Source organism: Mastigoproctus giganteus, chromosome 11 (assembly GCF_048544385.1).
Source record: "Mastigoproctus giganteus isolate SK-2022 chromosome 11, ASM4854438v1, whole genome shotgun sequence".
Lineage (NCBI taxonomy): Eukaryota > Metazoa > Arthropoda > Arachnida > Uropygi > Thelyphonidae > Mastigoproctus > Mastigoproctus giganteus.
In genome coordinates, this window is record NC_143585.1 from 95,456,424 (window position 1) to 95,482,979 (window position 26,556).

A 26,556-nucleotide genomic window follows, 5' to 3' on the forward strand; every position below is an offset into this window, starting at 1 on the left:
ACAGTAAAGCTCGCAGAAGAGACCCGTCTACTTTGAATGGACTGAAGTAAGACCCTGAGGACTAGAAAAATATTCTTTGGAGTTGGACAGCCAATCCTTCCAAACCCTTACTGATGAAGAAGAGTGAAATTTCCTTTTGGGCTTTTCGCCACTATAATATATTAGCATCAACCTTGGCGGTGGACCTGATACGTTTTACTTAATGACCTGGAACTCTCTAAATTTTAATTGAACCCAATTGATCTAAATTGCACTTTCAACGGCAGAATGTCGCTCTTACCTGTAATGGAACTCCAGTAGCTCTTCGGCCTACTTTACGAACTTTGCGACATTTTCCTGTGTGGGAGAAAAGACGGATGTAGTAGAAAATGAACTTGATGGCTCTGGTGAAGAGCTTGCCCAAGTCGGCCAACACCATCAGCAAGAATGGGATGCCTATGAAGGCATATGCTATTGTTACGGCTCTTCCAGCATCCGTGTGTGGATAGATGTTACCATACCCTGCAAAAAGATACAGACTCAATGAGGTTCAAAAAAATAAACGAAATTATAGGAAAGATAAACACGAAAAAATTTCGTAAAAAACAAATAAATTACAAAAACAACACAAAAAATCGTTGTGGAGTGAATTATATTTCACAGAGATTACACGACCGATCCTTCACTTTATTTCAATAAATTCCCATTGTCTGATGCGAGTTATCCTTAATGGTTCCTACACCAAACTCGTTCAGGGCTTTTGTATTAGAAATTAAGAGTTTATTGGCGTGCATCGACTTATTCGTTTGCAAGGACGTGCCATTTGACACTTCAAAAGGCTCTTTCTTTCCATTCACTTGGGTGAGCAGCTGATCACGCGCATACAAAAGCCATTGTTTGCTCAACAAAGACGGTAACAAAGAATTTCACTATGACTTAGCAAGAGGGCTGTTACTCGTTCATTGGCTTTTAAATAGCTTGGCTGGCATTCAGATCTCTTTTAATCACCTCATCTTCTAGGGAACTGTCGGTAACGCCATTAAATGTTGCGAAATCAATTATTGTGCAAGAACTTCGTTTCTCTAGTAATCATAGGACGTGCCAAAGTCATATTTATCAACTAATTAGCCAACTACAATGGTACAACTGTTCGTAAGATTGCTTTTAATCGTGATAGTTCTGTTCTGCTTTGTTATTTTGTCCCCATGTCGGGGTTGTTTTATTCACTTTAAACGCCTTGTAAAAAATAAGGTATAGGATAATATATTCGTGTAGTTTTACAAAGGCAGGGGAATGTATGACCATCATTTGGCTTTCTGCCATGTTTTCATTACGTGTTTTGAAGAGTTCACGATAAGCAGATTACGCAGAGTGGCAGACGAAAAATTAGGAGAGTGATAAGTTATCGTTTGCACTTTGTAATTCATTAAAAAATAGAAGAAAATAATAATAATAAAGTTAATGAAGTGTGGTATGATCAAGAACAGAAACTCTAAGATTTCTAGTCATTAAATGCGTCAGATACTACCCTTCCAAAAGTATTAGGACACTCATGTTTCTTAAAACACCAGTTTTAATGTACAAATTAATAATCCGCAGACCCATCTTTGGTCTCAATAGCAACATCGATATCGTGGAACACTTCTGGGTAGCTCCTAATGAAGAGGGGCGTACCCATTTTATCTCAAAGATGTTCCATCGGATTCAGGCCTAGAATTGGGCTGGTGGGCTGGTCAGTAGAGCTCTTGGATTGCATTTTCTTCTAATGATTGGAGAGAGATGCCCCATACATTGTTGGTAGGGTTGTATACCTTAACTAGACTTCGAATTTTAAAAAGGATTTAATTAATTGTACGGCAACCAGCACAGAATTACAGTAGTGAAATCATTTAAGATTAACGAATCTTGAATGACCAGAAGACCACTCATCTCATTATAAGCTCTACATACTATGAAATTACAGAAGCAATCAGGGGCAGCACTAGATCAGCAACCGTAAACTTGTGCCCTAGATAAACCATGAAGTCTTGCTTTAAGACGAAATATGGACTCGACATCTTCAATTCCTCAAACTCAAAAGGCATGCGTAGCCTGAGGATTCGCAAATTAAGAAAGAATTTCGTTTACAGAATTAAAAGATTTAATATATTAATAGTTTCAGAAATGAATTACAATTCGTATTTCCTTAGAACTGAAATTAAGGCTTTGTTATTAAGTTTGTATATTCTTTAATCTTTTTCATTTTAATTTCAAAATTATATTTTACCCCTCCAATTTGGCGTCCTAGGCAACTGCCCAGTTTGCCTCCATGGGCGGGCCGTCCCTGTATGCAACTGTACCAAAATATCACACCACATGTGGCGCCATCTCTTGAGAGGTAATGATATAACATCAGAGGACAGTTCAGAGATGGATATAAATCATACGTGCATTTCTCAGAATATTGCGTTATCGGTTCCAAGGGTGTTTAAAGAGTCCCGCCTTCTTGGAAGTCGTTGGCATCAACCGTAGCATCGTTCCACGAAGAGGACAAGGATGATTGACGCTACAAGGACACCTGAGCTACATGATCCTGAGCACGTTGCCATAACGTAGTCAAGTGCACCATTTATGATCTGTCACTGGCTCCTTTAATGTCATCCTTCTTCTCGCTCTCCTCCATAGATTCGGTTATCTGGAAATTTGTTAGCGTCAAAGGCTGAATAGCCATAAATCTAGAAAAGGGAAAAAAGTGGAAAGAAAAACAAAGAGGCCAGCGTATATTCAGAGTCGGATTCTTATTTACTCTTATTGAATACAAATTCTCAACTGCCAAGTTCTCTCACACATCAATGTGGGATTAAACAGAAGAACATTGTTTAAAGCTCTTTATATTTTCGTACTCCGCGCAATACTTAACGTTACTCTGTGTTTGTTCAGTATACTTATAGCATTATTGCATAATTTTACATTTTGCAGATGCGCAACCTCAGTGGATGGCCTGCCACGTGCGTCCCAGCGTGTCAGCATCCTACAATCGTTCTGAGAAAGGATATTCACCCCTGAGACTGTTAATTCCAACCACATTAAAGAAGCTGGCTCATTCTCCAGAAGACTTTATTACGTTTCCGAAAATAGACTCCCTTAGATGTTCACCGTCAGGACACCTCATTCGCTGTTGTTGTATGCAGACGATATTTCAAAGGTCGCCCACCAAACGGGATCTTTGAACTTCTTTCTGAGAGAAATAACAAAGGTAGAAGTCGCGTGCTTCATGCAGAACCAACTAGAGTTGACGAATAGGTTGTTTTAGCGCGGGTAATTATGGGTATTTGAAAGGTGAGCCGGAGAGCAACAGATGTTAAAACAAGTGCGCGCATATAAATACATCGTGAGGTACTGATATATTATTAGGGAACAGTTAAGAGTGTGTTTGCCCAGAAAGTGCGTTTCACTTCTTTTATGTCAATCATCAGCGAAGGACTCTGTAGTTTTTCACTCTGATTTATTATTAGCTTTGTACTACGTTAAATACCACGACCTTTTCTTTCTAACGCGCTTCTTCTGTTTATTTATTCACTTCAAAGGATGACGTATTAATTTCGGTGGTTTTTAGAGCGGCAGTTGAACTCTGGGGTCAGTAACACCAACAGAACCTTCTGATAGAGCTTCTGCATTGCCTTCTCAGGGTTGTGATCATGATCAGAGTTCTGATAAATTCACTGATCATTATCAGATCACTGAATATAATTCGAAATTATTATTTCGGAAAGGGAATGTTTTTGTTCGGTATTGAGCTAGTCAATCTTAGGCGGTTGTGGATAAATTTTCCTCTAAGATTCTCCAATTTTCCTTCCACAAGTAGACAAATACACCTTGTTCAAGAAATAAAGGTTTATTTGAATATAAATGTTCAGACACCAGAATCATCAGCTGTAATCTTTTGCTATTCAATCAACTCTATAAGACTATGTGAGAATTTTCATGAAAGAAAGCGTGATATAAAGCCTGCTGAATTCCATTTTAGTTCAGAAACCATTCATAAAAGATTGTACACTCCAATTTGTTTCTAAAAACAGAAGAGTTCATTAATATTTGCCTCCAAAAATCTGGCTAATCTTCGAGAACTGAAGATTAGCCAGATTTTGAAGTATTGATGTTCGATGTTGTTGATAGTATGGATCAATCAAAATATGTTTGACTGTCAGATGTTCTGAGCAGTATGGACACTGAGGAGACTCATCGTCCGTGAGTAGATTGAGGTGAATCAGATGGGCATGTCCTATTCTTATTCGCGCGAGTACCACTTCTTTCCATTTCACTGTCTGATTACTGGAGTACCAGAATTTTGGGTCTTGTTTCAACTGGAAAAGTTTGCTATTCGTTTGGTTGTCTTTAGCTCTGTCCACTGTGTATGGGGAGGAAATAGAGGGATAATCGACCTTTTAACGATGCTTCAAAAGAAAACTGTTTTGGGACTGGGAGAAACGTCGTTGGAGAAAATATCACTTCTGTTAAAACGTCTTTTGGTGCTAGCAAGGATTGAAAATAACTTTTGTTTTCCTCCTACACAATTAATATTATTGGGATATTGAATTAATTCGTTTTTGTAATTTACATTGACTTCTGCTGCTTGTGCAAAGACCTTCTTCTTCTCTATATCGACAGCATGATCTCCTCACCCACACACACACCACAAGCGGAGAAGTTAGAAGCGATAAAAAAAAAATGATCCTCGCTCTTCCGCTGTGGCATCAATATTGGCATGTGTGACAGATCATACAAATTTAGCACGTCTGATGGCGCGTAGTTGGTCCCTCCTACGGAGCACGCGATAATACAGCGGAAATGTGAATGCACCACCGTAATAGTCTTCTATAGCGAGGACCACCGAAAGACTGGAGGACTACGAGCCCGATATAGCAACCCGGAAGGAATTAGCATCGCTGCTTATTTTCCCAGGAAGTCGAGTGATGAGTTGTGCATATTAATCACTCTTCTCCGGACTGGACACGTGCTGCGACGTTACAGGAGTTTGGGATTTCGGTTGCGAACGTAGCGGTTTCCTCCGATTTACCTGCGTGACTGTCTCTGCTTCTCCAATATTTCCTTAATTGAATCTTTTATTAGTAGAGATGCTGTTACCGTGGCAACGGTTCTCGCCTCAACACAGGGGAAGATCTCAGTTGGCGCTTCTGAATTGAAATTGCTAATGACCGACCCTTCAGCTTGAAATGGCTAAACTTTCGCTTGGACACATTAATAGCTTTAACTTGTAATTATTCCTAGACCTGAGTGAAGATAATTCCTTGGTTACAGATGCCAATGAGGAACTATAGTCATTACCAACATTTACATCTAATTATATGATATTGCGAATGTTTAAGAATAGCTTCAGCCAATACATTGAATTTTTAATAAAGATCAACTGTTCTTCCAGGGGGGATACTATGTCTCAAAGCACAGTGATAGAATATTATTTTTTTCCTGTAGTAAAATGTTTTCCTTAATTTTCTTTTTAAAATCAGAGGTGGAGAAACTCCTCAAGAAAGTAAGGCAGAAGTCTGCTCTCACCACACGAATCTCTCTTTTCCTTTTTTCTGACAAGCGGATGAATTCTGACTCCATGGGCTGACAAGTTGAATTCTGATAACTTGTCAGTCCATGGAATTCCATTAGAAATGCATATTAACTCCACCTCTGCGATGAGCAAAGTTGAAGGCCTATATCTACCTACCAGTATTTTATATGCATGTTCTTTTATTTATATTTTATTTTGGGATTATTCTTGTGTTAATTATGTTTTGTGACATACTTAAGAAGATGAAATTGATGCAGGTGTATCTGCAGAGGCTTCATTTCTTATATATCTTCTTCAGGTATCGTGGGCTGTCTCCGATGATAAATATGAGATATCAGCCTACAATTCCGTCTTGGAAAATATCCGAAGCAGAACACAAACAAGTCATTTAATGTAATAGGCAGTCTTCCCTGCCAAAAGGCTACCATCCCTTCACTGTGGACCAGGTGATAATTCTCTGGGTGGCAGTTTTGGGGTTGTAAACTGTCCCATGAATGTCAGTTGAAGTTCGTGTCAGGTTGGCTTCGTGCCTAAGTGTTTGGAGAGTCAAAATCCTTGTCGTAGTTAATTAGAGAGTCCCCTCCCCCCCCAAATGAAAAAACTGTTAGCTTTTTACCCTCATTATGCTAGTGGCAGTCGCATCAACGAGGAACAGATACACTTGCTAGCTATTTTTGTGGAAGCTTCTCCGAAATATTTTAGGTAATAAATAGAGACCAGGAAGGCTGGAGAAAATAGGAAATATGATAACTTTGGGAGAGGCAGAAAGAGGGGGTTAGACCCAAATATCTACTGTACGTAGTTGAATGAGCTGTTTTAGATAAATGCGCAGATAACTGACTACACGATGAATCAGTGTCAGAAAATTGCGTGTTCTAATAGTTAGTTATTCGAGAGTTAAAATCAAATGAAAAGCTTTTAAAACCCTGCGCTTCAGGCTGTGGTCAATTAATGCAGTTTGGAAAGTCACAGTTAACTTTCTCTCTCCATCAACTTCAAATTACAGAATTCTATTAGCAATTAGCTATGCAGATTAACTGAAGGTTATCTGCAGTTTGCCATCCCTGCTAAAAGGATGCTGGCTTCTACAGTCAACATCAGGACAGGCTAATTACTCGATTGTTGGTTGTTATGGGAGGTTTAATGGCGCATAAGCTGCTATGGCTATAATGCGCCAATTCATGTATTATTTATATATATATATATATATATATATATATATATATATATATACTGGTATTGAAAGAAAGTGCATCACCTAGGAATTTCACATTTCTAACCCTTTTTCGCGATGGTATGTTACATTAATGACTAGCATCCCAAATAGAAATATAAACGAAAGATATTTATTAATAGTTAAGGCAAAGCTAAGTAATATTTGACAGGTGATCTCAAAATATTCCAACGTGAGCATTTGCAACCTTTATACAACAGTTTTGGTAAACACGACAATTATGGCTGAAATGTTTATCAGAAGCCCTCAATTTACTTCAGTTTATCATTTTAAATGGAAAACAAAATGAACAGTTCATCAAGTGCAAACTAATATTTAGTTGAACCGCCTCTGGCCCTGATGACAGCAGCACACCGTCGAGGCATTGACAAGATCAATTTCTGAAGATAATCAACTGATAGTTCGTGGTTCCAAACACTAATCATGGCTTCCTGAAGTTCACGAAGGGTCTTTGGTTTCTTTCTGGCAACTGCAGATCACGCACGATGCCAACAGTTCTCAATAGGATTCAGGTCCGGGCTGTTTCCTGGCCAGCTAACAGTTGTAATGGACCATTCTTCCAACCATATTTTCACCTGTAATGAATGTAAACACATTACTGTCAAATCTCTAATGTACAAATGAAGCCAAACTAACTAAAGAAGTGCCTACTTACACTTTTCGCCCGATGACAAGGAGCAGAGTCATCCTGAAAGATCCAGTTACTTGGCAGGTTGAAATGGTCTCTAATGGTTGGCAGCAATTTGCCTTCCAATATAGCCAGGTATTCATTCGCATTTACGGAACCTTTTATAAACTGCAGGTGACCTACTCCGCGATATGAAATGCCCCCCCCCCCATATCATTTGGCTGGTAGGGAATTTCACTGTAGACACCATACAGTCTGGATGGTATTCTTCACCACGTCTACGGCGAATCGTTTGTCTCCCATCAGAGCCATGCAGGTGGAATTACTTCTCATCGGAGAAAATAATTGACGTCCACTGCTCAACTGCTCATTTGACATTCTCCTTACACCAAATTAATCGGGACCTTTTCATTTTTTTGTGTGAGGAGGGGCTTCTTCTTAGGATGACGGGCTACAAGTCTATTTTTGAAGGGGCGTCTTCTGACTGTTACTGCATTTGCTACCACTCCTTTCTGTTCTTCCCATTCTCTTTTCAGCTCAGAAGAAGAAGCTTTACAGTTTTTAAGGCATAAGGCTTCAAAACGTGGTCCTGTTTTGGCGTAGAAACCCGTTTGAGTCCGCTTCCTTTTTTTCCTATGATCAGAACCAATATTCTTTAGATGGAAAGAAATCTACTCACTGTCGACTGATAACAAGACACTCTATAAGCAGTATGATGGGAAGAACATCTTTCCTCACGTACACCAACAACAGCACTCTTTCTTCGTGGTGCCAACTGCATGTAAACCGCCATCCTGACACAAGCAAAGAATGAGTGCAACTCTTGCAGAGCGTGCTTATAGCTGAAAGTAACAGCTGATGCAATATTACGTCATCACCTACGCGTGCCAATCTTATCTGATGCAATCTGTAAGAAATATTGCCATATACTTACGTTATTCGAACGACAATTACAATTTTAAGGGATAATGCACTTTCTTTGAACACCAATGGATATATATAAAAAATGAGAAATATTTAATCTGTGACAGAAAAAAATTTGAAATCAGTAATGATTAAAAAGTCCAGTTTGCTTGTGGAAGTTAAAAAATTCGGATATATTTGCATTGTCACCAATGAGATTTTCTAGAGTTATTGGTTTACAAAGATTAACCCGTGATAGCAAGGTTGAAGTTCTGTCTTCTTTATAGTAGGGGCAGTCAATCAGAATATGTTTCACAGTCAGATTTATAGAACAATGTGGACACTGTGGTGGATCATCTCTGTGAGTAAATGGAGGTCGGTCAGATGGATATGACCTATTCTAGCTCTTGAAAGGACTACTTCTTCTCGTCTTGATGTACGGACACGGGAGTCCCAAATTTTCGGATCCTGTTTAAACTAAAAAAGTTTATTGTTAGTCTGCGAGTGCCAGAGTGCTGTCCATTTTGACAGGCATGCAGCCTGAATGTAATAAAGGTAAGTCTCAACTGTATTTGGAAGCTGTCTGGTTATGGAATCTATTCTAAGAGCAAATAGAGTGGCACTCAATACTGATCCCTGTGAACACCTTCTTCCTGAATAAACGTTGCGGAGAGGTCATGTTGGTATTGAACTTGAAACGATCTAGTATGTAGGAAGTTCTGAACAAATATAGGAAGGCTGCCCCGCAGACCAAGAGAATAAAGATCCTCCAGGGGTGTCAAAAGCCTTCTCTGTATCTATTTAAACCATTACAAGATTCACGTTTAACAAAGGCCTTTTGAATGACGAATTCAGCCTTGACCATAAGATCTAAGCATGATCTATTTTTACGAAAGCCTTATTGACTATGGCTCATTAGATGTTCTGAGTCGATGATCCAGACGAGTCTTCTGTGGACAATTTTTTCTAGGATTTTGCTCAGGCAGTTTGAGAGAGATATTAGTCCGTAGCTATGGGGATTGGTTGGATCTTATCCAGGAATGACAAAACAGTACAGTTATGCCAAGAATCTGGAAAAAGCTGATAATAGGAAATTGGTCACTGTGGAATGGATCATTCAGTATTAACCATTCCATGCTTTGCAAAAAGAGATGCTGAACAGATAGATAAGTCTATGGCTGAGGACCTCAGTCATAGACTTATCAGTTGTGGAGGATAGGGTACTATCTCAGCCTGAGGTACTACCTGTAGGTAGTTGGACATGAGTTGGAGAGCTAGAATTTAGCAGAGTCAGGTTATGGTTATCCAGAAATGTTTCGATTAATTAGCCTCTCTTATCCGTGGTGGAAGATCCCCACAATGGATGGTGGCCGTTGAAATCACCGAATAAAGAGACAAGAGGTGACACTTTTGATGATAGAAATGTTTCCTGTAAGCATACACCTACTGCATTTGTTTGCATAAGTAAATCACTCAGGTCATCAAAATTATTGCGTAATTCTCTACAGTTCCATTTTAGGAATTTATTCATTGTTTGGGTTTGATTGAGGAAGATTGGTCTGACTGTCTTTTCTGAGAAGGCTTCAGTCTGCTTTGTTTTAATTTTTCATTCCTGGAAAAGCGTCGGCGTCCTGTTTCATGACATCATTAACATGTAATTCTAATACTGATTCATCATCCTCTGGTTGAACATCAGTTTCCATTTTGCTATTGCATGGTTTCCCTTTTTCCTGGTCTTCAACAGTTGCTGATTTTCTGTTTCGGGCAATGTTGAGATATCATTGGTTGGGATACTGACTGGCGTATTCATAGTCTAATTGACTGTAAGTTTCTTTTTGGATTTTAGCGCAGTTTTTGCCCAACTGGAAAAAGAACTGCTTGATTCTATGGAGACATCCGTTTGTGTTGCAAATGAGCTGCTACTTCTGGTGACCGATGCATATGATCGGCTAGGCATGGTTAACAGCACTTGCTTTCTTGATTCTGGATATGTGACTTTATGCTGCACTTTTCCCCTTATTTTCCAAAGGTCACACGCTTTAGAAAATGCAGGATGGCTTCCTTTACAGTTTCGGCAAGTAGGAAATGAAGCTGTACAGTCTCCTTGGGAATGCTCCTTGGAGCCACAAATAGGACACACAGCATCGCCTCAGCATGCAGTCTGTGCATGGCCGTACTTCTGACACTTAAAGCAGAGAATGGGGTTCGGGATGTAAGGTCGAATCTTGAAGTGTAAGTAATCTGCTTTAACAGAAGATGGAAGATTCGGAGTGCTGAACGTCAAAATAATGGACCTAGTTGGTAGTAGGTTTGCCATCTTTTTTGGCCATTATTCTCCTAGCATGTGTCACTCTTTTCTCTTGTACTATTTCTTCTTCAGAGACAGTTAGTATGTCCCATTCACTGATAACGCCTTTAGACGTGTTCAGAGCGTTAAGGGGCGTAACTGACTGACACTGGAATATTGTTGAATGTTGTTAATTTTAACAATTTTTCTGAATGAAAAATTGTTTTTCATGTTTTTGAAGTTTCAATTAGAAGGTCTCCAGATTGGAGACACTTCACCATTTTAGGGAATCCAAAAACCAATTATAAACATTTCATGTATCAGAAAAGGCGATAGCTTGCCAACAGGTTGTGTGGACAGTGAGTGCATTATAAGAAATGCTGGCATATCTGAAATCTGTTTTTCCTTCCGAAGTCTCTTCGGACTATTCGACTCATGTTCTGAGATAGTGCTAACGACTTTGCCGCCTGTGGGCTCTAGTGATAGATATTCATTGCAATCCATCGTTGCCCCTTTTAGCCATGAAAGAGGGAAGGAATTCCTTCTCCCAGGTTATCGGCCCCGCCACGTGGAGGCAGGAGCGGTGCCAACCAGTGACCAAGAGACCAGCAGAAGAGGAGAGCAGTACGTTGTTAGCGATAGCACTTACATTGCAAGCGGGGTTAACAGTACGTTGCTAGCGTTGAAGCAGTGAAGTTGCTCAGCGAGAGAAGCAGTGAAGTTGCTCAGCGAGAGAAGCAGTGAAGTTGCTCAGCGAGAGAAGCAGTTACGTTGCGAGCGGTGGACGGTTTATTCAAGTACTAGTACTCGCCCTAGGAAAAACGCTAAAAAATCGCACTAGACAGATCGCTTGGCACTCGGGGCCCACAGATATAGCGATCCACAATAAATAAACGTTGACACTCGTCTAGTTTCAGTGCTGCGTTCGATGTTGGCGAAAGCTAGTTTCGCCAACATCGAACGCAGCACGTGATGCAATTTTACATTTGATAAGCCCTTAAAAGTTATTCACTGATATTCTAAAATTGAATTAGCGCAAGTTAAGGAAAAATACGGGGATAGCTAATCATTCAAAAAAAATTGGTGAAGATTGGATACTCCCGTTGAAAGATTTCACAATGAAACGTAAAGGGGCATCTAATTGTAAATATCACTTTGTAAATTAGAAATAAGATTATTTTGTAAAGAGAGAGAGAGAGAGAGAGAGAGAGAGAGAGAGAGATCCCAGGTGGTTTCAACTGCAGCAACTCACAATTAAGTGGCTTTAAAGTGATTTCCACAGTCTCTCAGTTGTAGTTTCCTTCTCCATTTAATAATACGTGACATCGTTTTTCTTATAAGACAGCGATCGTATCATGTGGATACCGGAAGGGGGAGGGTATTATCTTCCGTTATCAGATGTGAGTCGGAGCCAAGGTGAAGTGGTTGAAGTGGATCTGAGAGCGAGAAAAAGGATTATTAAAATGGATGGGAACAAAGAATTCGGTGTATTCATTTTTATCTCGAGAGTTGCCACATGAAGCCGCTCTCCGCTGACGGCTGAGTAATAAAGAGGATGGAAAAGGCAGCGAAATGCTTCTTGGCAGGCTTTGAAGATGGCTTTCTCCATAAGGGGAAAATAGATACACAACAACTGATTACACCCCTTGTTGGTCCACGTACTATCATACGTGTAATCTACTCTCTCAATAGAAACAACGCGTTGTAATGGAATGTTAACCGTCTAACTCATTCTAGGTACGTTTGAGGATCCTGAAATTTATATTGTGTTCTTGGTGATAAACAGAACTCACATACTTGATTTTTTATTTTTAAGTACGTATTATATCCGAAAATTTCGGATGGATAGCATTCAGGAAATATAGTCACATACTGAGGAGTAATATCCCAATTTGTCTGAAACGTAAAATAATGAACCAATGTATACTCCCCACCATGACTTATGGAATATAAACTTGGGCACTCATCAAAGGAATGGAGGAGAAGCTGAAAAACTACACAGCGAAGAATGGAATGAATACTATTAGGAATAAGATTGTTGGATAAGAAGAGAAACACATGGATTAGGCAGCAAACTCAAGTAAAGGACATTCTTATCAAAACTAAAGAAGTGAAATGGACTTGGGCAGGACACATAGCTCGAAGACACGATGGCAGATGGACTAAGAAAGTAACACAATGGTACCCAAGAGGAGCTAAAAGAAAACCTAGAAGACAACAATGGAGATGGATAGATGAAATTCGTGAGTTTGTGGGTAGGATGGTTGGTTGGTTGGTTGTTTTGGTTTTATTGGCGCATCAGCTACTAAGGCTATAATGCGCCAAGACCAGGTCATTTATAAAAAAATTTTTAAACTTTCAGTGACCTAATTAGTTAGGTCACTATGTCAAAATGTATAACAAATATATAAAAGAAAAATGTAAAAATTTTATATATGAGTAAAAATATTTATTGATTTTAAAAAGCTAAAAACAGCAGACACGTTGTCATTGTCAGATAAAATCTGACTGAGTGTATATGGCTCAGTCAGATGGTTAAAAGGTAAGACGGATATTGCTAAAATCTGAACATTCGACTAAAATGTGTCTAATTGATAAAACTGTGCCACAGGACACACACATAGGAGGGTCATCAGCCCTCAGCAAAAAGGAATGTGTCAAATGACTATGTCCTATGCGGGTCCGGGCAAGAACAACTTCCTCCTTACGATTCCTGCGCAGACTAGACTGCCACGGTTCAATTACAGGCTTTATTTGATATAATTTATTCGCAGTCTGTCTATTCCACGAATCCTGCCATTGGGAATGTATTTTCTCGTGTATTATTTGCCTGTAGTCTGTATAGGGGACTAACAGGCAGCGATTATTAATGGGAACTGCTGATTTGGCTGCGGCGTCAGCCAAATCATTTCCCCTAATCCCAATGTGGCTGGGAATCCAGCAGAAGCGGATGTCATATTCGCGTTCATGGAGAACGTGAATCTTCTGCTGAATGCTAGACAGAACTGGATGAGAATTATATCTCATAGTTATTAAAGCCTGTAACGCGCTGAGAGAGTCGGAATATAAAATGAACCGTTGGTATTGGTATTTACTAATATGATCCAAGGCTAACTCTACAGCGTGCAGCTCTGCAGTAAATATGCTGCATTCAGAGGGAATCTGCTCCGATGTAGTGGTGTCTGTAAAGACAGCAGCAGATCCCACATATGATTCCGACCTCGAGCCGTCTGTGTTGTTGTTGTTGTTGTATTGGGGTTTTTTGGCACAAGGGCCTCTTGGGCCATATTGTGCCTATTCAGGATTTGTTTGTCACTTTGATCACAGTCTATCATACAGATTTATGTGCTTCAAATAATTAAACAGTTCCTCGAAATTTGCTTCATTGCCAAGAATATCAAATAACGTTAATGGTTCCTTTAAGTTGGACAGGGAGCTAAAGCTTGATTTTCTGACTGTTGAAAGTTGGGGACATTCTATGAGGATGTGTTTTATTGTGAGCTGCGACTGACAGAAGAAACACTGAGGAGGATTCTCTCCCATAAGCAAAAACAGGTGAGTTGGGTGCGAATGGCCGATGCGGAGCCTTGCTAGAATCACTTCTTGTCGCCTGCTTCTCCTGCAACTAGATGTCCACAGTTGTGGCTCTTTTTTTATCTGCAGTAATTTATTATTGGTTTGAGTTTTCCAAAGGAGAGACCATTGTTTCCTGCATGTTGTTTTAATGACAGATTTGTGATCGGTGTAGGGAACTTTTATTTGTCTGGAAGATCCAGCGCCGGGATGCTTTGCAGCAGCATCCGCATGTTCATTGCCTGAGATGCCAACATGACCAGGGATCCAGCAGAAGGTAACCTTCTGATTGACTGTTTGATAGTGAAATAACTTAGATCGGATCTCTTTAAGAATGGGGTGAGAGGGACAAAAAGTAGATTGAATGGCAGTGATAGCGCTTAAGGAGTCTGAATATATCAAGGATTCCTTGATATGGTACTTGTTTATATTATCTAGAGCCAGTTTTATTGCGAATAATTCTGCAGTATAAATACTGCATTCAGTGGGAAGAGAAACAGCTATTGAGAAGTTGGAGGAGACTGCTGCAGCACCTACGGCTGTATCCGTTTTGGAGCCATCAGTATAGATATGTACTTTTGCTGAGTTTTCCAAGGAATGCGATTTATGGAGCTGTTGAAAATTTGTATTAGCCAGGGATGTCTTCCCCCATCTTAAAAAGAAATTGTCACAGAGAGGTACGAATTCAGTCCAGGGAGGTTCGGGAGTACCAAGGTCTTGGAAGACATTATGAAAATTAATGTTCCAACTGATCATGAGCTCTTGCAGTCGAAGCCCTGCTGGGCGATTCTCATTAGGTTTATTTTGATATAGCATGGTGTATTTAGGGTCGAACAAGTGCTGCCAGCTAGGATGTGATGGAATACTCTTAATCTTTAGTGCATAGTTACATAATAAGGATTTTCTCCTTAGGTGCAGTGGAGGTTCATTTGCCTCAATATACAGGCTGTGGATCGGAGATGTTCTAAAGGCTCCCACAGCTATCCTAAGGGCACTATGCTGTATGGTGTTCAGTCGTAATAGGGAACTGTTCCTAGCGGAGTCATAGACAGGTGATCCATAATCTAAGCGTGATCTTATTAAAGCTCTATAGAGATGGAGAAGAGAGCTTCTGTCAGCACCCCAGGACACGGCGGAAACGGCTCTTAGGATGTTCAGTTTTTTAAGACACGTGGTTCGAAGGTAAGATATATGGGAAGCAAAATTAAGTTTATTATCTAAATGTAGCCCCAACAGACGAAAATTGTTAGTGACAGGTATCAGGCTGTTTTTTAAAAATATTTCTGGATCCGGGTGGAGTTTTCGTTTTTTACAAAAGTGAATTGCAGTGGATTTTTTTTCGGCTAAAGAATAACCATTCCGCAGTGCCCATGATTCTATTTTAGCTATGGAAATTTGAAGTTGTCTTTCAATGATGTTCATAGTTTGGGATTGACAGGAGATAATGAGGTCATCGGCAAACATATAGGATTCTACTGTATTTGGTACTTCCCGTGTCATGTTTGTAATTCTTACTGCAAATAATGTTGGACTTAGAATAGAACCCTGCGGTACACCCTCCTCTTGTTCAAATGATTTGGATAAATTGTTCATATACCTTACCTGAAACGTTCTGTTGCATAGAAAATTTTGTATGAATTGAGGTAACTGACCTATCAAGCCGAAAGAATGGAGATCTTTTAGTACACCATATCGCCAGGTGGTATCGAAGGCTTTCTCAATATCGAGATTGATCATGACTAGATGTTCTCTCCTTATAAAGGCATTTCGGATGTTTGCCTCAGCTTTTATCATCACATCTAGCGTGGACCGGTTCTTTCGAAATCCATACTGGCTGCTGTTTAGTAAGTTGTTTGCTTCCAGGAACCACGTTAGCCGCCTGTGAACCATTTTTTCAAGGACTTTTCCTAGACAACTAGTCAGTGATATTGGCCTGTAGTTATGCGGAAAGGTACGATCCTTTCCTGGCTTCGGGAAGGCTAGAACAATTGAGTGACGCCAGGAGAGTGGGTAGGTATTTTCTAAGAAAATACGGTTGTAATATTTTAACAATGTTGTTTTTGCTCTGTTGTCAAGTTGCTTTAACATTATATAATAGACCCCATCTGGACCAGCAGCACTATTTGGTGTTTTATTGAGTGCCCCTACTAATTCTGCGAATGTGAATGGATGGTTGTATGGATGTGAAACTGCCGTAGAAAAATTAATCTTACGCTTTTCTGCAGATTCTTTAATTCTTTGAAAGGTTGGGTTAAAGGTGGATATTGCTGATATGCTGGCAAATGATTCAGCTAAGGCATTTGCTATATCTGCTGGTGATGACAACTCCTTCCCTTCCCAATTTAGTATTGTAGCTGGGGACTGGACATATTTGCCATTGAGCGTTTGAATTTTCCTCCAAATGATTCTACTATCTGTGTCCTTATTTATACTTGAGGAGAAGCTGATCCAGGCTTCTTTCTTTGCATTTCTTCTTATTTTGCGGAACTTGGCTCTTAGTCTTTTGAAGTTAATTAGGTTACTAGTTGTGGGGAATTTACGAAATAAATTCCAAGATCTGTTTTTTTCCCGTTTCGCATGCGTACAATCTTGGTTCCACCAGTAGTTACTGTGTTTCCGTTTCCCTGGTAAAGATTTTGGTATTGCAATGGTGGCAGCTAGTAATATTTGAGTAGTAATGTGTTCCGTGACATTTTCTATGGTCTGAGATTGTATAATTTTATCATCTAATTGAACATGAGAGGCATATTCACTCCAGTGTGCCCTACGGAATATCCAAATGGAGCGACGTGGGGAAGGGGAGTTTGCTCGTGTTTGGAGTTTGCAGAGGATTGGCAGGTGATCACTGTTCATTGGATTGTTAAGAACAGACCACTCCATAATAGTATATAAGGAGGGAGAACAGATCGAGAGGTCTATTGAACTCATGGATCCATTCGAAAAATGAATGTAGGTTGGCTCGCCAGTATTTAAAATGGTGAGTTGATAAGCATCAAGAAAGGATTCTATTAGCTTACCTCTCTTGTCAATTGTTGGAGATCCCCACAGCGAATGATGTGCATTGAAATCTCCGAGCAAGCAGAACGGAGATGGTAGCTGGTCTATTAGATTTTCTAGGTCGTCTGAAGTGAATAAGAAATTAGGAGGGATATATATTGACGCTATTGTAAGAGTGATGCCAATTTCAATACGCACTGCCACAGCTTCAAAAGGGGTCTGAAGAGCAATATGTTTCGATGGAACGTTGTTTCTAACAAGAATTGCCACTCCTCCACAGGCTGGCGAGTCTATTCTCCTATCTCGTCTGAAGATGGTGTAATTTTTAATGGTGGGACACACTCGTGCATTTAAGTAGGTTTCCTGTAGGGCTATGCCTGCTAGATCATACCGGTCGATGAGATCATATAAATCGTCTTTTGTATTGCGAAAGCCTCTACAATTCCATTGGAGGAATCTTTCCATTAAGTGGTTTTATTGTTTATTTTTGTTTCTGACTGCTTTTTAGTTGAAACTTGCTTAGATCGATCCAATTTCCCTTTCTCTTTTTTTGGAAAGTAGGGACGTGTGACATCCATCTCATCAGTCGCATGCAGTTCTAATATACCATCATCTGATTCATTGCGTTGGTCAACATCCATGCCCGTAGCTACTGGTGGGTTCAGAACTTTAGTTTCTGCCACTTTTGGTTTTGCTGTTTGAGGCACGTCGGTTGGAATGGTAATTGGGGTGTTACTGGCTTGTTCAGCTTTTTGCTGTGAAGGACACTGTTTGGAAGCAGAGAGCAAGGAACGTGCCCAATCGGCGATGGATATATTTGGAGGAACTGTAACATCTGTTTGAATACCTACTGACTGACATTGTTTAGCAGCAGTGGCATATGTACGCTTTGGTTCTGTTATGAGTATTTGTCTTCTTGCCTCTGAGTATGTGACTTTATTCTCGACTTTATATTTTTGGATTTTTTTCCCTTGTTTCCATAGTTCGCATATTTTGGAAAAAGCTGGGTGATTACCTTTACAGTTTGGGCAATGAGGAGTAGCAGTGCATTCAGATTGATTATGTTCCTTTGATCCACAATTTGGACATATTGCCTCACCTCTACATGCAGTTTGGGAGTGTCCATATTTTTGGCACTTATAGCACCTGATTGGATTCGGGATGTAAGGACGCACACGGCAATGAAGATAGCCAGCTTTGACAGATGTTGGTAGGATAGGAGAACTAAAAGTGAGTATTATACTCCTTGTAGGAACAAGAATACCATCTTTCCGAGTCAGGATTCTCCTTGCTTGGATTACTTTTTGTTCTTGAAGCTCTTGGACTATTTCCTCTTCTGATACATTTACTAAGTCCCATTCTGCAATTACACCCTTCGAGGAGTTTAGGGTGGCATGGGGAGTGACTTTTATTGGTTGTCCACCAAAGGTAGTCTGCTTTAATAACTTTGCAGAGTGTTGCGCTTTACTGGTCTCTACAAGAATATCCCCGGACTGAAGTCGCCTTACCATTTTCGGTGAACCTGCAACAGACTCAATACATTTTTGGATAAGGAATGGCGATAACTTACTCAGAGGCTGCTCTGAGAGAGAGTGTAGAATGAGGAATGATGGTATCTCCTCTTGAGGGGTTGTTCTCAGCCTCTTGGGTTGAGAGAAGTCATTATCATTGTCATTTATATTGTCTCGTCTTGAGCTCAATGGCTCTATAGGTGGATATATATTTTTATCCATCTTTGCTCCTTTCAGCCCTGGGAGAGTGAATTTCTCCTCCCAGGTTACCGGCCCCGCCACGGGGAGGCAGGAGCAGTGCCGCTAGAGTGACCAAGCGGTATAAAAGTTAGTACGTTAATTTAAAGAAAAAAGAAAGGTGTTTTTCCTTTCTTAAACTAGCTTACGATTTGTAAGACTAAGTTGCCTAATAATAGGAAAGTAAGAAAACTTTTATAACTGAAACAGAACTATATCTTTGAGAAAACGCTCTAATAATCACTCAGGAAATTGCTTGATCACTATAACGCTTGGCACCCGGGGCCCCGTCTGTGTAAACTGGCGCGAAGTCAGAATGTTCAGCTCGGTGTGTGCTGAAAAAAGCTGCAGGTAAACAGATGATGGAGTGTCCGACTTTCCCCAATTTCTAAGGTACAAGTCACATGCCGGGACACGAGCATGCCAGGGTGGAAAGGGTTGCTTTGATGTTCGGGCAACCTTGTCTACTTTGATATTAAGTTCTTTGAGTAGCTCTTGGAAACGAATACCAAAAGGACGATTGGCAGTCTTTCGAGTATTGTATAAATTTTCCCATCGTGGCTCAAAAACGAATGGCCACGTAGGATGGTCTGGCAGGGATTTCAGTTTTAAGGCGTACTTTAGAGACAACTGCTTACTTCGAAGTGATAACGGTGGTTCGTTTGCTTCGACGTATAAGCTCTGGACAGGAGATGTTCGAAATGCACCAGTAGCGATGCGTATAGCCTGATGATGGACGGGGTCCAGCCACCGCAGGACACTGTCTCGGGCTGAGGAATATACCTGGGACCCATAATCTAGTTTGGATCGCACTAGTGCACGGTAAAGCCGAAGAATGGTACATCGGTCTGCTCCCCAAGATGTAGAGGAGAGCGAGCGGAGAATATTATTCGACAAACTAACTTTTTTGGATCACATTCGTCAACTCCGCACCAATGGATGCGGAGTTGACGAATGTGATCCAAAAAAGTTAGTTTTTTATCGAATATGAGTCCCAAGAATTTTGTGTTCGCTGCTACTGGAATAGCATTTTGTCCGAGCCTTAATTCGGGTTCAGGATGAAGATTACGCTTGCGACAAAAGTGTACGCAAACGGTCTTCTCCGGCGAGAACCTGAAGCCATTAGCAAGTGCCCAGGAATTTAGACTATCAATGGCTTTCTGCAGTTGTCTTTCAATAACCCTCATGTTGCACGACTGGCAAAAAATGCTAAAGTCATCAACACAGAGGGCACTGTTTACAGTTGGAGGAAGTTGTTCTGTGATGGAATTTATTTTGATGGCAAAAAGCGTGACACTTAATACTGATCCTTGTGGTACTCCCTCCTCTTGGCTAAAGGAGCGAGAGAGTGATGATCCCACACGAACTTGGAACGATCGATTGGCTAAAAAGTGTTGAATAAAAAAGGGCAGATGCCCTCTTAGGCCTAGGCTATGTAAGTCTTTTAAAATGCCAAATCTCCAAGTTGTGTCATACGCTTTCTCCATGTCAAAGAACACCGACACCAAGTGTTCCCGTTTTAGGAAAGCATCCCGGATGGATGCCTCCATTCTAATAAGATGGTCCAAAGTGGACCGGTTCCTTCGGAAGCCGCACTGGATGCTGGAGAGAAGGTCATTTGATTCTAAATACCATATTAAACGAGAATTGACCATTCTCTCCAGGATTTTGCACAGACAGCTAGTCAGAGCAATAGGACGATAGTTGGTGGTGGCTTTTGGATCCTTTCCTGGCTTAGGGAAGGCTAGAACGATTGCCTTTCGCCAGGAGTCCGGAAACTGCCCTTCAGTAAAGATTCTGTTATACAGAAGGAGCAGACAATCCATAGATTTTGGTGAAAGATGTTTAATCATTTCATAATGGATGCCATCTGGTCCAACAGCACTTGCTTTGGAAAGAGCGAGGGCTCTTTTCAGTTCCTCTATAGTGAATGCCCCGTTGTAGGGATAGAGGCCCTTGGTCTTAAAATTAAGTGCTTGCTTTTCCAGTTTATGTTTAAGGACCAGGAACTCTGGGGAATACGAAGATGTTGCAGAGATGTTAGAGAATGTTTCCCCAAGAGCATTGGCTATTGCAGTTGGATCTGCAATAGCGCATCCATTATAATCTAGGATTGAAGAAGGGTGGGATGTATATTTTCCCTTCATTTTCCGGATTTTATCCCAGACTACCTTAGAGTTGGTAGACTGGTTAATAGATGATGTAAAACGGATCCACGATTCCTTTTGACTCTCACGACGGATGTAGCGTGCTTTGGCTCGTGCACGTTTGAAGGCTATAAGGTTGTTCGTGGTAGGATATCGGCGAAATATCCCCCACGCTTTGTTTTGAGCCTTTTTTGCTACTGTGCATTGTGAATTCCACCAAGGTTTGGGAAATGGTGGAAACCGGGCAGATGTTTTTGGAACAGCATTCGCAGCTGCTTGGACAATATTTTCTGTGATGTACTTAACTGCATCATTGATAGGCTCTTGACTGACCGTGCTAAGATCAAAAATTGCCTGATGTTGGAAGGCAGTCCAGTCAGCCTGATCAATCTTCCACCGTGGTAACCTGAAGGGAAGACATGGTCTCCCACTGTGTAACGAGGTTATCACCGGGAAGTGATCGCTTCCGTATGGATTCTCCTCCACTTCCCAGGTGAGTGAAGGGAGTAGAGAAGGGGAGCAGATAGAGAGATCAATGGCAGAAAAGGTACGGGTAGGCATGTGGAAGAAGGTGTTCGTTCCAGTATTTAGAAGGGAAAGGTCATTATCATTGAGCATACGCTCAATGACTCGTCCCCTTCCGTTGATGTTAGCACTACCCCACAGGATGTTATGTCCATTCATATCCCCGAGAAGTAAGAAAGGGGGAGGCAACTGCGTTAGAAGATCATCAAGGTCTGCCTGGGAGATGTCTGTCCCAGGTGGCAAATAGATAGAGCACACAGTTAATAAAAATCCCACCGTAAGGCGAATTGCAACAGCTTCTATGTTAGTTGTAATTAGTAAGGGCTGCACTGGGGTCTGGTTACCCACAAGGATAGCCACTCCCCCATGTACAGAGCCATCCGCAATTCTATCCTTACGAAAAATTGTGGTGTTATGCATCGTGGGATCGTCATTTGCCTTTAGGTATGTCTCCTGCAAGCAAAAGCAAACTGGCTCGTGCTTTTGCAGGAGGGCCTTGATGTCATCTATATTTCGCCGGAATCCACGACAATTCCATTGTAGGAATTTAGCCATTATTTTGGCTTGGTGGGTCCATCAGGCGGCTTCCGAGGTGCTGAGGGCTTACTTTTATCAGCCTTGGATTTGTCCTTTTTGGGGAAGAATGGACGCTGTCCCGTGTCCATTTCCTCCTCCGCAAAGAGTCCCAAGACTGAATCTTCGGGTACCTCCTTCTGCTCAACATCCATCTTTTCTTGGATACTAGGGGGTACTTCCCATTTTTTATTCTTTTCTTTAATAGTTACCTTTGGAACTTGTGGAGCGTTAGGAGGTACCGATATAGGAGTGGCAGCTGATTGGTCCTTCTGCGCAGGTTTTTGAGAACTTAAAAGGTAACGCGCGATGGGAGTGAAAGACTCCTTTGGAGGAATGGTCATGTCCGTCTGAGTTCCGACGGAACATCTCCCTGCTACCTTCTGGGCGTAGGTAGGTCTGTTGATATTCAGGGGTTTGACCGATTTCCTTGCCTCCTGGTATGATATATTTAGCTCTGCCTTCAGCCGTTGAATTTGTTTTTCTTCTTTCCACCTCTGGCATGCTCGTGAATAGGCCGGTTGTTCGCCTTCACAGTTAATACAGGTGGGTTTTGCGGCTGAACATGCTGTTGTTTCGTGGTCCTTTGCACCACATCGAGCGCATGCAAAGGCTCCACGGCAGGCCATTTGAGAATGTCCATACTTCTGGCATTTGAAACACCGTAAAGGGTTCGGAATGTATGGACGCACTGAACAGTTGATGTATCCAGCTTTAATCTCATCAGGAGGTTTAGGAGTGTTAAAAGTCAGGATAACGCTCCTGGTTTTAACAATTTTTCCATCCCTTCGCGCAGTGATTCTCTTGACGGCAATGACTCCCTGTGGTTTTAATTCGGAGCAGATTCCCTCCTCGTATACGTCGAGAAGGTCCCACTCCGAAATGACACCTCTAGATGAATTGAGTGTTCTGTGTGGTGTCACTGTTATAGGGATTCCTCCGATTGATGTTGTTCGGAGTAGGTGTTCTGATTGCCTGTCATTTTTAGTTTCAATCAAGAGGTCTCCAGAACGGAGCCTCTTAACTGACTTGGGTGAACCTGCTAACCCATCCAACCCTTTTTGGATAAAAAAGGGTGACATTTTTCCAATCGGTTTTTCACTTGTTGAGTGCATGATTAAGAACCTTGGGACTGGCCCTGATGGTAGTTCGGTTCGCTGCCTCTTATTAGCAATAATGCTATCTGGATCTTTCTCAATAGTTTCAGATAGGGACCGGGTTGGGGCCCCTGAAGAAGTTAGTTTATCAGGATTCATGTAGTTTATTAAATTGTTCAGTGCCCGGGCTCCCCACCCAAAAAGAGCCCAAAGGGACGCCCACTACCCGGCATGCAATAAATGCGCTCGGGAGTGGAACGCCAGGGCTACCCAGACACTATACCCGCACCGCCGCCAGCCTGAATCCTGTCCCTCGGACCATGAGGGTAGGGGCGTGGCATTGACACGGTTGAACCTCGCAGGCGAGCCTACTAGCCGATTGATCCTAGCCGGGCCTTCCAGGACCACCCGTCTTGTCGAAGCAGGGGCCAAAGTGGTGTATTGAAGCTGGGCCCCTCAACCACCAGGATCCCCCTTTCCGAATTTCCACGGGTCGCAGCGCACGGCAAACACGCCGGATTCCATTGATGTAAGCCCGGAACCTAGGCTGTGGGCGTTGGATCCCAGTGATGCTAGTCTGGAAGTCCAGCAGCGTCACTGGGAGGTCCCCTCACCACGTACAGGTGCCCACGTCGAGTTGATTGATTGAGTTGAGTTTTATTGGCGCATCAGCAACTAAGGCTATAATGCGCCAAAACCTTGTCATAAAAAGGTAAAACTTTCAGTGACCTAATGAATTAGGTCACTAAGTCAGGGTATAAAAACAAGTATAAACTATAAAAGACAAAGATCAGTAAACAAGTAACCATAGTAAATGTTAAAATAATAAGATTTTTTTTTTTTTTTTTAAATGCGTGTAAAAAGGTTTAATGATCTTAGGAAACTAAAAACAGCAGACACATTGTCATTGTCGGATAAAATCTGACTGAGTGTATAAGGCTCAGTCAGATGGTTAAAAGCGGTAAAACGAGCATTTCTAAAACTGGTACAGTTACATAAAATATGTTCAACGGATAAAATGGTGTCACACTGCTCGCACATAGGAGGGTCATCAGCCCTCAGCAAAAAGGAGTGTGTAATATGACAATGTCCTATGCGGAGCCGAGCAAGAACAACTTCCTCTTTGCGATCTCTGCGTAAGCTGGACCGCCAAGGATGGATCACAGGCTTAATTCGACATAATTTGTTTGTAGTAATCAGTCGATGCCACGAATCTTGCCACTGAGATTGTAAATTATTACGGATCACTTGCCTGTAGTCTGTATAGGGGACCAACAGGCCAAGATTATCCATCAGGGCTGCCGATTTGGCTGCAATGTCAGCCAAATCATTTCCTGTAATCCCGATGTGACTGGGGATCCAGCAGAAATGGATATCGAATCCACTTACATAGAGGCTGTATATTATCTGCTGAATTCGGGACAGTGTTGGATGATTGGTGTGTGACATCGCTGATAAAGCCTGTAGTGCACTCATTGAATCGGCATATATAATACACCGTTGGTAACGGTGTTTTCTTATGTGATCTACAGCTAACTCTATGGCATGCAGCTCTGCAGTGTAAATGCTGCAGTTAACAGGTAACTGCTCTGATATGGTTTTATTTGGAAACACAGCAGCAGATCCTACATATGATTCTGACTTCGAGCCGTCTGTATAAACTGGCAAGAAGTCAGAATGTTCTGCACGGTGTTGTGAATAGAGCTGAAGGTAGACTGAAATTGGAGTATTCGACTTCGTCGCAATCTTCAGCGAGAAGTCACATGCTGGTGTTTGTGCATGCCAGGGTGGAAGGGGGTCCTTTGGTGATCGAGCGACCTTGTCTACCGAGATGTTAAGCTCATTGAGTAGCTCTTGAACACGAATGCCGAATGGGCGATTGGCGGTCCGTCGTGTGTTATAAAGATTTTCCCATCGTGGCTCGAAAACGGATGTCCACGTGGGATGGTCCGGCATCGACTTCAGCTTGAAGGCATATTGTAGCGACAACTGCATTCGTCGAAGCGACAGAGATGGTTCATTTGCTTCGACATACAGACTTTGGACAGGTGAGGTTCTGAATGCACCAGTAGCGATACGAATGGCTTGGTGATGGACGGGGTCAAGCCACCGAACAGCGCTATTTCTAGCAGATGCATACACCTGAGACCCATAATCTAATTTTGAGCGTACAAGTGCACGGTACAGACGTAGTAGAGTGCATCGGTCTGCACCCCAAGAGGTAGAAGAGAGAGAGCGGAGAATGTTAAGCCCTCTCGCACACTTTGTACGTAGCTGACGAATGTGTTGAACAAATGTCAACTTTTTGTCAAAAATGAGTCCCAGGAATTTCGCCTCTGATGCAACTGGAATGGTGCTTTGTCCAAGTCGTAATTCAGGCTCGGGGTGGAGGTTACGTTTGCGACAAAAATGGACGCAAACGGTCTTCTCCGGTGAGAACCTGAAACCATTGGCCGTGGCCCAGGTGTTAACACGGTCAATAGCTTGTTGTAGTTGTCTCTCAATAACCCTCATATTGCATGATTGAGAGAATATGCTGAAGTCATCGACATAGAGTGCACTGTTTACAGTTGGAGGAAGTTGTTCAGAAATAGAATTTATTTTAATGGCAAAAAGCGTAACACTTAAGACAGATCCTTGTGGTACCCCCTCCTCTTGGCAAAAAGGCCGCGAAAGGGAGGATCCTACACGAACTTGGAAATAACGGAAGGATAAAAAATTTTTAATAAAAATGGGGAGGTGGCCTCTCAGACCGAGATTGTAAAGGTCTTTTAAAATACCAAATCTCCAAGTTGTGTCGTACGCTTTTTCCATGTCAAAGAAGATGGACACCAAATGTTCTCTTTTTAGGAAAGCATCTCGAATAGATGTTTCCAGTCTAATTAAGTGGTCCAGTGTGGACCTATTTCTTCGGAAGCCGCACTGAAAGCGGGAGAGAAGGTCGTTCGATTCTAGATACCATAAGAGACGAGCATTGACCATTCTCTCCAATATTTTGCACAGACAGCTGGTCAGAGCAATAGGACGATAGTTTTTTGGACATTTAGGATCCTTTCCCGGCTTAGCAAAAGCAAGTATAATTGCCTTGCGCCAGGTATCCGCAAAGTGCTCTTCAAGGAAGATTCTGTTATACAGGAAAAGCAAACAGTCCATGGATTCTGATGAAAGATGTTTGATCATTTCATAGTGGATGTTGTCTGGTCCAACAGCGGTAGCCTTTGTATAGGCAAGTGCTGTTTTTAGCTCGTGGATAGTAAATGGCCCATTATATGGGTGGGAACCCTTCGATGTGAACTTAAGGGCCT

The 26,556-nt window shown here is 41.6% G+C and overlaps 1 protein-coding gene across 1 annotated transcript in view; it reads right to left on the reverse strand.

Moving 5' to 3' along the window:
• LOC150078276 (potassium channel subfamily K member 18-like) overlaps positions 1-26,556 on the reverse strand; it is a 113,157-nt gene that overhangs the window by 3,709 nt on the left and 82,892 nt on the right. The window contains exon 2 of the mRNA XM_090384945.1: positions 281-501. Within this exon, the coding sequence (XP_090241071.1) occupies positions 281-501 (221 nt within the window). The remainder of the gene's footprint in view (positions 1-280; positions 502-26,556) is intronic.